This window comes from Lathamus discolor, chromosome 5 (genome assembly GCF_037157495.1).
Source record: "Lathamus discolor isolate bLatDis1 chromosome 5, bLatDis1.hap1, whole genome shotgun sequence".
NCBI classification, from domain to species: domain Eukaryota; kingdom Metazoa; phylum Chordata; class Aves; order Psittaciformes; family Psittacidae; genus Lathamus; species Lathamus discolor.
The window spans coordinates 112,257,271-112,268,300 of NC_088888.1; the positions used below are offsets into that span (position 1 = coordinate 112,257,271).

The 11,030-nt window shown below is 60.7% G+C and overlaps 1 protein-coding gene, 1 long non-coding RNA gene and 3 other non-coding genes across 5 annotated transcripts; 2 read left to right on the top strand and 3 right to left on the bottom strand.

Moving 5' to 3' along the window:
* Window positions 1-59: 59 nt before the first annotated feature.
* On the bottom strand, window positions 60-223 carry LOC136016032 (U1 spliceosomal RNA). Its single transcript, XR_010613474.1, has one exon. It is a non-coding gene; the product is annotated as a U1 spliceosomal RNA (small nuclear RNA).
* A 1,968-nt stretch (window positions 224-2,191) lies between these two features.
* Window positions 2,192-2,355, top strand: LOC136016033 (U1 spliceosomal RNA). The gene has a single exon (XR_010613475.1). It is a non-coding gene; the product is annotated as a U1 spliceosomal RNA (small nuclear RNA).
* On the top strand, window positions 2,211-3,090 carry LOC136015730 (uncharacterized). The gene is made up of 2 exons (XR_010613312.1): window positions 2,211-2,543; window positions 2,664-3,090. It is a non-coding gene; the product is annotated as an uncharacterized LOC136015730 (long non-coding RNA).
* A 685-nt stretch (window positions 3,091-3,775) lies between these two features.
* LOC136016023 (U1 spliceosomal RNA) lies at window positions 3,776-3,939 on the bottom strand. The gene has a single exon (XR_010613465.1). It is a non-coding gene; the product is annotated as a U1 spliceosomal RNA (small nuclear RNA).
* An 899-nt stretch (window positions 3,940-4,838) lies between these two features.
* On the bottom strand, window positions 4,839-10,993 carry EIF2B4 (eukaryotic translation initiation factor 2B subunit delta). The gene is made up of 13 exons (XM_065682074.1): window positions 10,897-10,993; window positions 10,778-10,815; window positions 10,551-10,689; window positions 9,910-10,119; window positions 9,640-9,722; window positions 9,347-9,438; window positions 8,849-8,963; window positions 8,428-8,504; window positions 8,111-8,213; window positions 7,448-7,575; window positions 5,559-5,739; window positions 5,279-5,459; window positions 4,839-5,081 (listed from the first exon to the last, which is right to left on the bottom strand). The coding sequence occupies exons 1-13, from the start codon at window positions 10,919-10,921 to the stop codon at window positions 4,882-4,884; spliced, it is 1,572 nt and encodes a 523-aa protein (XP_065538146.1). The 5' UTR covers window positions 10,922-10,993; the 3' UTR covers window positions 4,839-4,881.
* Between the last annotated feature and the right edge of the window lie 37 nt (window positions 10,994-11,030).

Sequence of the window (11,030 nt, forward strand, 5' to 3'; positions counted from 1 at the left end):
AACGGAGCCGAAAGACAGCACGGACGGGGGAGGCAGAGCTGTTCTTGGAACACAGGGACCAGGGGAGAGCGCGAACGCAGTCCCCCACTACCACAAATGATGCAGTCGAGTTTCCCGCATTTGGGGAAATCGCAGGGGTCAGCACACCCGGAGTGCAAGGGATGAGCCTCGCCCTGGGAAAACCACCTGCTTGATCATGGTGTCTCCCCTGCCAGGTAAGTATGCCTGCCCCTCGCGCACCCACCGCCCCTCGCCGCACGACACACACGCACCTCACGGACACCGCGCCCGCCGCTACCGGCACGCGGCACGCGCCCCGCACGGTCCCGCGCGCCCCGCACCCCTCTTTCTGCCGCCGCGTGCGCCCGAGCCCACGGGGGTGTTTCTGTGTCGCGGGTGTCCCGTGATGCCTCGCGGTGCTCGTTTGCATGGACACGCCCCCTGCCTGCAGGCCCCGCCCCGCTCTCACCAGGGCGCCCCCTGCGAGTTCGGCCGGCGGCCTCTCGGTCCCTCTGCCCGCCCGCACCGGGAGCCGTGACCGGCACCGAGACAGGGACCGCCCGGCGAGGGCTCGGTGAGCGGGACCGGGCTGGAGCCGGGGTGTGTGTCAGGGGAGAGGTGTCCAGCGGTGCCCGGGCACACGAGCTCAGCTCCACTGTGGGCTGATCCTGCAGGGGGCAAAGAGGGATCCGCGTTCCCCAGCTGTGGCGTGTCACGACGCGGACTCCGGCTGAGGAGGAGACTCGAATCCACCTTTGTTACAGTCAAGCCGTTCTTACCCCCTCGCTCGGTGCTTTCCCAGCCTGCACACACATGGCACGTTCAATCTCACTGGCCCCTGTAAAACGCTCCGGGTACAGTCCAGTAACAACGTTGCAGCACGCGTTGTCCAGACGGCGACCGCTTCTCCCCGCCGTCTCAGCCGCTCTCGCAACGCCCACATCGTCTGGCTCCAAGTGAGGCTCCCGCCACAGCCCACCCGCCCGAGGCTTGTTTTGCGACCTTGCCTGTCCTTCGACACCCCAGCTCACGGCCCCAGGGCTTGTTAAGCGTTAAGGCCTCAGAGCTCGATCCCGAACTGTTTCTCATGCAAATTCTACCGCCTTCACTCCCCCCCGCAGCCAGAGCAGAAAGCCGGGTCCCCAGCCATGGGGCTGCGTTCTGGTAGCTGGGCAGCCCCCTCCGGGTGGCGCTGGAGTGGGTTCCGGTCAAAAGGCCAACATTGGAGCACGTGCAGGGCAGAGAGCAAAAGCGTTCACAGCCGGTGACCCCCGGAGCCAGAGCCGTGGGGTCTGGAAGCTGCCAGCAGCGTGGCAAGAGCGGGCACCCCCGGAAGAGCCAAGCCACGGGCTCAGGGTGCGGTGCCAGCACCGGGGAACAGTTCCCGGGGGAGGGGAGGGGCTGGGAGCTGCAGCGCTTGCAGCGCCCCAGCCCCACCGCAGCTCCAGCGCTCCCGGCTGGCCCCCCTCGCGGCCTCGCAGTCCCCCGGCACACACAGACCCGCCCGATTCCCCGCCCGGAGCCTGGGCACGGCTGCTGGGACTCGCCATGGCCCTCGGAGCAGGTGGGTGCTGCCGCTGACACCGCTGCAGCCCCACGGCCACGGGGAGAAGAGCGTGAGCACGGGCGAGCGGAGCTGCGCTGGGACGTGCCGGCTGCCCGAGGGCTGCTGCTGTGCGGCAGCGGCACGCGCTGCTCTCGCGGAGCGAGGCCAGAGCCCAGAAGCGGCCATGAGGGAAACCGGGGCCAACCTGAGCCACGGCTCGTGACGTCTGGGGAGAAACGGGCGGGACCAGCCCCAGGCACGGGCGGGCGGGTAAGAACCGGCGTGAGACGGCACCGGCTCTGCCCCGGCTCGCTGTCGGCGGCGAGAGGCGGGAGCGAGGCCGGGCGGGGCCAGCGGAGGCCGGGGAACGGCGCTGAGGGGAGACGGGACGGGAGGGGACCGGAGCCGCGGGGTGGGGCCTGCGAGGAGGGGCGTGTCCATGCAAATGAGCACCGCGAGGCATCACGGGACACCCGCGACACAGAAACACCCCCGTGGGCTCGGGCGCACGCGGGCTCTGGGCAGGTGCGCGTTGGTGGCGGCAGGAGGCGGGGCGCGTGCCGCGTGCCGGTAGCGGCGGGCGCGGTGTCCGTGAGGTGCGTGTGTGTCGTGCGGCGAGGGGCGGTGGGTGCGCGAGGGGCAGGCATACTTACCTGGCAGGGGAGACACCATGATCAAACAGGTGGTTTTCCCAGGGCGAGGCTCATCCCTTGCACTCCGGGTGTGCTGACCCCTGCGATTTCCCCAAATGCGGGAAACTCGACTGCATCATTTGTGGTAGTGGGGGACTGCGTTCGCGCTCTCCCCTGGTCCAAGCGGTTCAACAACAGAGCTGGCGTGGGGCGGTGCGCACAGTTTGGTGCTGGGGTTGCTGCAGGTGCTGACACGTTCGGTAGGCTGAGAGGACGCGACAGTTGACGAAGAGCCGATGTCTGTCCTGATTCGGAGGAAACTCCAGGAACAAACTTGCCAGCAAAGTTTTCAAGCTGACAAGCAGGTATTCTTTATTGCGGCGCCGGGAGACACGGGGGAGAGCTCCTCCCAACGTGTGTCTCTGCTGTTCCACAAGCCGTCCTTATATAGTCCCTGGGCATACGTACATTACGTCATTTTCCAGAAAGTTCTGCTCATGCGTACAGAATTGTGGTGGTGGTCTCTCAGGGTCGTTTACTTCTTCCAACAATCTTCATCACTTCTGGCAGCCTTTGGAGCATGCGCAGTAGGTGCTCATACCAGTTTAATTGGCTCGTTAGCACAGGAGACATAATAATCCTCCTATCCTCCTACTTATCAGTTAGTTTAACTGTAGCCCATCCTGGACACCTGCCATTCCCAGATACTCCTTATCCCTGTGTCCTGTTCCTCTAGACTGTTTTTCTTAAAACTCTGTCAACTATAACAATTTATCTTGTACAAGAATGCTCACTGTATTCTCTAGCTGCACTCTATTTTTTTTTCTATGTATCGTGCACTTCAGTAATTTTCCATTGCTACTGTTACAAAGCCATCAAACTTAACATTACTTAAAACTGATTCTAAAGGTTTATATATTCCATTTTGTGATTTTCTGTCCCCCTTGTTTCAGTCAGTGTGGGTCAGTTCTGAGATCTGGACGGGCTGTAGCCATTGGTGCGAGGCTCGCCAAGGCCAAGTGCCGGGTCCTGCATTTGGTCACAACAACCCCGTGGAACACTACAGGCTTGGGGAAGAGTGCCTGGAAATCTGCTCGGCGGAAAGGGACCCGGGGGCGCTGACTGGCGGCTGCTGAACACGAGCAGCTTGTGCCCAGGCAGCCAAGTTGGCCAGCGGCATCCTGGCCTGTGTCAGCAATAGCGCGGCAGCAGGGCCGGGGCAGTGATCATCCCCCTGCGCTGGCACTGCTGCGCCCGCACCCGTAATCCTGTGTCCAGTGCTGGGCCCCGCAAGCCCGGGAGGGCTCCGCTCCCCTCGGCCCCATTCCGATGTCGGCGGTAACCGGACGCTCACGCGCGGCCCCGGCCCACGGGGGAAAGGGAGTTTGCGCGGCGCTCAGCCCGTCAGCTCCCGTCTTACCCAGAGCGCGGAACCGAACCGGCCCTGCCCGGGTGCCAGCGCCCTCGAGGTGCGCAAACTGCTCGGGGAGCTCCCACCCGCAGCACGTCCCGAGCACACGCGTGAGCGGCTGCTCCCGTTCTTCGTGCGGGCCCCCGGGAGCTGCCCTCGTCCTCTCTGCTCTTGAACCGCTTGGACCAGGGGAGAGCGCGAACGCAGTCCCCCACTACCACAAATTATGCAGTCGAGTTTCCCGCATTTGGGGAAATCGCAGGGGTCAGCACACCCGGAGTGCAAGGGATGAGCCTCGCCCTGGGAAAACCACCTGCTTGATCATGGTGTCTCCCCTGCCAGGTAAGTATGCCTGCCCCTCGCGCACCCACCGCCCCTCGCCGCACGACACACACGCACCTCACGGACACCGCGCCCGCCGCTACCGGCACGCGGCACGCGCCCCGCACGGTCCCGCGCGCCCCGCACCCCTCTTTGTGCCGCCGCGTGCGCCCGAGCCCACAGGGGTGTTTCTGTGTCGCGGGTGTCCCGTGATGCCTCGCGGTGCTCGTTTGCATGGACACGCCCCACCTCACAGGCCCCACCCCGCGGCTCCGGTCCCCTCAGCGCCATTCCCCGGCCTCCGCTGGCACCGCCCCGGCTTCGGTTCCCGTCGGCCACAGCACTTGGCAGCAGACAGGTGACATCGGAGTATAAATCGCCTCTTCTTCTGCACAGGGCAGAATCACAGGCACCCCATCAGGGTTGGAAACATGCACTGGCACCTATACTGTTTAGGATAAGCACACAGAGCCCACAGCAATCTCTGACAGGAGCTGGGACAAAGCAACAACTTTACCATACCAGAAATGGACGGGAATGCTTCAGAACAAGGCAGGATATCCCCCTCCCTGTGCCAGAACCCCCAGCTTTTGCTCACGCTGGATCCTGCACCAGGAGCAGCTCTGACCCCCTCAGGGGGTTGCAGCATCAAACGCACCCGGCTCTAGGCTCTCCTGCACAAGCCCATCTCGAGTGGTTACCAGAACGACAGCCAGAGATGTAAGCTAGGGACTGTCACCAGGTCACTGTTTCTCCCATGTCCCAGAGGAGGGGCCCCGGGACAGGGAAGAGCCTTCACTGGTACAGCCTGAAGCAACAGCAACAGGCTGGGCAGACATGCCAGCATCCCCAAGGACCACGCAGAGCTGAGCCTGTGGTGACATCGGTCATCAGGGCTCCTGCCACCCCACAGAGAACAGACAAGGTGTATCGTGGGGCCTGGTTTATTAGTGTCCGTGCTGCTGCCCCTACTACTGATCCACATTCTTGACCCGCAGGACAACAGGCACCGAAGTGCAGGGGATCATGCCCAAGTCTGTGATGACCAGATCCACCAGGTCAGGTGGCGTCACGTCATAGACAAGGTTGAGAAGGCGCAGGGACTTATTCTCTGCCCAGCCACCCAGCTGGGCCTGGCCCTTCCGGAGCACAATCAGATCATCAGGGTCATCTGTGGAGAGAACAGGCAGCAGGATCAGGGACAGCACCTTCCCTTTCTGCCCTGGGAGCACACACCACTGCTGCCTGCTGGGCCACCCTTCTAAGAGGAGGCCCCTGGCCTGGGAAGGGTGCGCCAGAGTAGAGCAGCCCAGCCTGGCCAGCAGCGGGCGCAGGTCTCAGGTGGCAGGAAGCAGACAGAAGCCATACCCAGCTCATTGGAGACAAAAGAGTCCGTCTGCACTCGCTCACAGAACTTGTAGGTCTCACAGCACACCAGGACGGGCACGTTGTAAGCCTTGGAGACCAGTGCTATCTGGGACGTCCCCACTCGGGACATGACAGAGCCGTTGGCTAGGAGTGCATGGGCCCCCAGCAGCACTTTAGACACCTGTCAGGGAAGCACAGGGATCTGTTGGCACCTTTCATCACCCTGCAGCCTCCCTTGAACCCACCACTGCCCTCAGCACAGCCTCACTCTGCTCCTTACCTCAGGCAGCACATAGGAGATGGCGTTGATCATCACATAGGTGCAGTGAATGCCCTTACGCACCAGCCGCCGTAGTGTCTCCCGGCCTTCCAGCCGCGGACGGCTGTCCACCACGATAACGCGGAAGGCTCGGCCCTTCTTCACATGGGCATCGCACAGTGTGCGGTTCACGAGGGAAGAGCTGATGGACACCAGTTAGAAAGCTCGCACCCAGCCCATGCAGACACTCCATGCTGCCAGCACTGCCCACAAGTGTAGCCCCATGCCAAGAGACTTTCCTTGGTGCTGGCTCCAGTGTAGGACTCATCAGGTGCTGGCTGGGCAGGAGGTTTCCTGAGTGTCAGTCTGGGGTCTTGCCAAAGGGACAGTCCTGACAAGCACCCAAAGCAGGGGCTGGCTGCCAGCAGCTGCAGCAGAGCAGGCACTGCCAGGCACCAGCTGCCTCAGCAGGTCCCTGGACACATCCAGCCCAAGCAGAGCAATGTCTCCCTTACCCAGGGCAGGAGTTGGGCTCCCTCCTAGAAGCTGATGGACTAATGCTGTCTGGAGATGAGTCCGAGCAGAGCTGGTGTCCACACTCACCATTGTAACTGCTGCCCCTTCCAGACACTCTCCTGCTACACTTGCTTCCGGGACCCTCCTCCCTGTCTTTGCAGTGGGAAAAGTTATGTTTCAGCCCTCCCTGGAAGCAGCACTGACCTCTGCTTATCTGTGACCACAGTGGGGGACTCTCCCCTTCAAACCCCCTCCAAGTTCTCCTCTCAGAATGCTCCAGGCCCACACTGACCTCCTGCTCCTTCCTTGATGAGCCCCCATGAGGCATATCACACCTGGGTTCTTTTGCCACAGTGGTCTCTGTCTCCTTTTCCCACCTCTACCTTTTGGGACACAGTCCCTCAAAGGAAGAATGAGCTTCCCTATTTCTGCTTCCTGACATCTGACACTGCTACATTCTGTTTAAAATGCCAGTTAAAGCTCACGAGTGCTCCATGGGTGCCCTGTATTGAAGAAGTGGTGAATCTGGGTTTCTTAAAACACTCAACACTGGACACAAGCAAACAGAGGACAGTGCTGAGCTCTGAACAGCAGAGACTCAGACAAGCCTTTGGTACAGGCTTTGCTGACAGTGATGGCTTTAAGCCTCTGTCAGGCACTTCTCAGCCCAGTCAAGTTGTCACCCGCTACTGTAACGCTACAGGCTGGTGGGCCTGTTTAAGTTGCAACAGCAGGCAGGGCAAACTCAGGCATTCACAAACCACGTCTGAGGTGCTAACACAACTACATTAATCAGTATAGGCCGGTGTAAGTCTACTTGATCAGACCCTCCTGTTTGTTCCCTGAACTAGTCCGAGGGTTTCAGTGCTTCCAGCATCCAACCTGTCCCAGCATACAGAGAAATCGTAAACCACGTGAGCAGGACACAACCCTCCACAGCGGGGCCCTTCAGGGATGCCTGCTCGCAGCCAGCTCTGCCGACACAGTCCACTGCACCCCACAGACACTGTTTAGCATTCCCCTTGGCAGCTGCCAGGCAGAAAATGCTCTGTCACCACCTCGTGACGTGAGCTCATCAGCTTGCCTGTCTCTCAGGACAGTCCCAATGAGCTCTCTGCTTTTCCTAAAGCACTAACAACACATTTGCATCCATTGAGCAAGTGCTGATCCCAGGCCATGCTCTGCTCCATCCTGACACCCTTGTACAGCCTCTCACTGCCCACTCCCTGCTTGTTCTATTTCTGGTTGCTGGACCCAGAGCCACAACCCCTCTCTCCGCCCTGGCCAACACCAACTTTTCCACCCTTTAAACACTGCTTTTGCAAGACCTTCCTGTGTTCATTCAGGTTTTCTTTTCCCACCCGCTGGCCTGGCTGCCCTGGCTCTCCTCTTACCATCCATACACCAGGATCACATCGTTGTCATTTATCTTCTCAAAGGCAGACCTTGAAATGGCTTCAGCTGCCAGAAGAATCTTCTCTCGCAGATATTTGTCAATAGTGTCCTGCAGCTTCTCCTTCGCCTGGGGAGACAGTGCCATCACGTACAGCACGGCTTTCCCACACCATGAACACTCTGTTGTCCCTCGCAGCCTGGTATGGCGGTGGGCTCAGCCCTGCCTGGCTCCCAGTCAGACTGTATGCTGAATGGCACCTTCCCCTGGGACAGCGGATATGCAAGACACATGGGGCCATTCCTGACCCAGCACAAGCTCCCAGCAGACCATGGTGCCTCACCATGTGTTTGAGCTGCCATCAGGCCCTCCCCAGCTCTGCCCTTGCACCTCCTGGTCAATTGCTCTGGTCACCCCACGGAGATTTTACTACTCAGACTCTTCAGCTTGACTCCTCTTAGCCCACCAGCCACGCAGCCTCAGGGGTTCTCATGATGTTCACCACACCGCTGCCCCTTGCTCCACAGCCAGCAGGCTCCTGGGGAGCTTTTTGCACGGGACATAGCTGAGCACTGAAAAACCACATTCTTCTTCACCAGTGACTTTACTGATGCTGCCAGTAAGACACCACCCTGGTGCCTGATGCGCACATGAGGCCACTCACCTCCTCCTCTCGCAGGGTGTCGGGTAGGCACGAAATCTCCTTCTTAAGGAACTTAATGGCATTGCCCATGCTGGCTGAAAGGGGCCGGCACTGGTTCAGGAAGCTGCAGAGAGGAAATACACTTAGCTCCAGAGCAGCCTAGAGAACAGGACAGCAAGAGGGAGGGTGCAGCTGCGCTGGGGACAGTGGGCTGGGAGGTAGGAGTCAGAGCCCCAGTAAAGTCAGACCAAGTTTAGGTGGACATCAAGCCAGAGGTGATCGACAGATGACACTCAGTGCAGCCTCAGTCCCTCTGCTCCAGCACCAGGAGCCCTCACCTGATGTGCGGCTTCAGCTTGGCCACTAGGTCCCTTGACAGCTCCTCACTGGGGGGAGTTGAGTAATCTCGGATCAGCTAAGACAAGAAGGAAGAGAGCATGAGCTCAGGGCACCTGCCCTTTCTGGCTAGGCAGGGCATGCAACCACCCTCACACAACAGGCTGCAGACCAGCCAGGAACGCGTATTGCACAGCTTGACACACTTTCACAATGGGGTAAAGGGGGGCTTCAGGAACTCAAATTTGCAGTGGTAGCACCAGAACAGGACACCAGCAGGGCTCAGCCCTGGGAACAGTCAGAAGGAAGAGGCTGAAGATGACTGAGCACAGATATAGTCTCGATAGCCAGGGAATAGGAGGAGATGCCTGTGCATGGTGCAACACCCCACTGCTTGGTGGGCACAGGTAGCTGCTCACATACCTGTTTGAAGACTTCCAGCAAGGCGATGCAACGAGCATTGGAGCCATTGATGATGCCCTGGGAGTATTGGAGGCCAAGGCGCACCACAGCTGGGTGAATTACAGTGGAGGGGATGCTGCAGGGACAAATACGACAGAGCTACCAGCCGGGGCCCTCTACAGCCCAGGAACAACCAACCCAGTGCCAGGCCTCCAGCGAAACAACCTGAAGGGTGGCCCAGGACAGCTCCTCTTTGCTCTAAGGAGGAGTGAAGCTAAGCCCACAGCACCCTCTCCTGTGGCCCTGCACTGCCTGAGGGCAGCTCTCCTCACCCCACATGTATGACATCTGACTGCCCCAGCCACCGCTCCTCAAACAAAGCAAAAAGTATCCCCCACCACCCCATCAAGCCTGTTGCACACACAGGGCCATGATACCCCTTCACTACAGCCATTTTGCAGCCACAACCAAAACAGAGCCAAATGCTTGCCAAAGGCCTGGGTTAGGGAGGCCACGTACCTCATCTGCTGTGTCAGTGGCTTCTTCCGGCTGTACTGGTGCAAGTGGGAGAACAGGTTGACCTTGGTGCCATAGTCCTGCCTCAGGGGTACCTGCAGCCAAACAGCACTGATGATGACTTAGCCAAAGCTGCCATACAGTCCTGCTCGCTCCAGCACGACCAATCACACCCCGCACTCACAGCACGCCAGAGGTCCGCTTTGCCCAGCAGAGAACAGACACTAATCCCACCACACACACCTGCAGCATGACTGCCCCGAAGCATGCAGCCTGTTACCCAGCCCTCCTCCTACCTGCTGCCGCTCCAGCTTCTTGGCCAGTTTCCTCTGGGCAGTGGGATCATCCATCTGCACGTGTTCTGGCAGCCGCTTTACCACTGTGAGGACAGCAGGGAGGGTGGTATGAGGTGATGCCAGCCTGGGGAAGCCCCCAGTCCAGTCACACTGCCCCAAGACTCAGGGAATACACGGCATGGCAGTGCTCATGGCACTGTGGAAAGGTTGGTTGCCCACTGCAGTCCCCTCCCTCCCTGCTTACCCACCCTATGGTGACAGTGGCTTTACCAGACTGGGGCTCGATCGGGGTCAGCCTGGGCTTGGCTGCTATGGCTGCCTGGCTCAGCTCTGCTTTTTTGGCCTGCTTCTGGGCCCGTTCAGCCTCCTGCTTGGCCCGGCGCTCTGCTCGCAGCTCAGCTTTGCTTTTGCCTCCTGCAGGCTTCTCACCATCGTTGGGGCCATCAGCCAAGGCTGGGGGGGATGTGAGATGAGCAGCTACTGCAAGAGATGGTAGAGGAAAGGAAGTCAGTACCCAGCCTCAATCACCATGAGATGCAGCCCAAAATATGGGGCAGCCCGTGGCAAGAAGACCCTCCTTTGCGCAAGGATCTGTGTTTGGAGAGACAGATGGGAATACATCCCACGTTGTCCAGCACCTTACCACAACCCCTGTGCCGCTGACATGGGACCACCAGGCCAGCCCCATAGTCAGGAAGGCAGGGGACTGTCCTCTCTGCATCTCAGACCCTGCAAACACGCAGGCACCCGAGGTGGTGAGGTCCTGCTGCAGCCTCCCATGACTGGAGAACGCTACTGGCTCCGGCTGTTCCAGCACAAGGATTCCAAGCCCCGGAGGCCACCGTGGCCTCGCACAGGACTGCCCCTCTTCGGGCTGTGGGGAGGGCTGCCGGGGGAAAAGGGGTCCTCACCCTGCGGCTGCCGTGCCTCGGGGGGTGACCCCAGCTCCGGGGTCTCAGCCAACGGCCCCTTCTCGCTCCTTTTCTTCTTCTTCTGCTGTTTCTTCTCCTTCCGCAGCTGCAGCTTCTCCTCCCGGGAGAGCTCCGTGCCCTGCGGGAGCGGACGGTCAGGCAGCCCGCGTCCCCCACGCCCTCCCCGACGCGGCTCCCAGCACCACGCCGGCCCCGGCCCTGCTCACCTGCGGTCTCTCCGGCGCGGCTGCTTCAGGGCCCGCACCTACAAGAAGGACAAGGGTGAGCGGGGCCGGGTGGGTGCCAGTGCCGCGCTCCGTCCGCCCCGCTCCGGTCCCGCACTCACCGCCCGGCGCCTCCCGCTCCGCCATGGCGCCTGCTCCGCCTCCCAGCAGCGCTCCCTGCCGGCGGGACCTGCCGTGACGTCAGCGGACCCCGCATGACGCGCGGTGACGCCACGCTGTAGCTGCGGCGGGGGCT

Excerpts from the sequence above, each read along its gene's own strand:
- EIF2B4 (XM_065682074.1), bottom strand. The coding sequence starts at position 10,921 with ATGGCGGAGCGGGAGGCGCCGGGCG. Across the intron at positions 7,576-8,110 it reads ACACCCTGCGAGAGGAGGAG|GCGAAGGAGAAGCTGCAGGA; the intron begins GTGAGTGGCCTC and ends CTGTCTCCCCAG. Across the intron at positions 5,082-5,278 it reads TTTTGTCTCCAATGAGCTGG|ATGACCCTGATGATCTGATT; the intron begins GTATGGCTTCTG and ends TTCTCTCCACAG.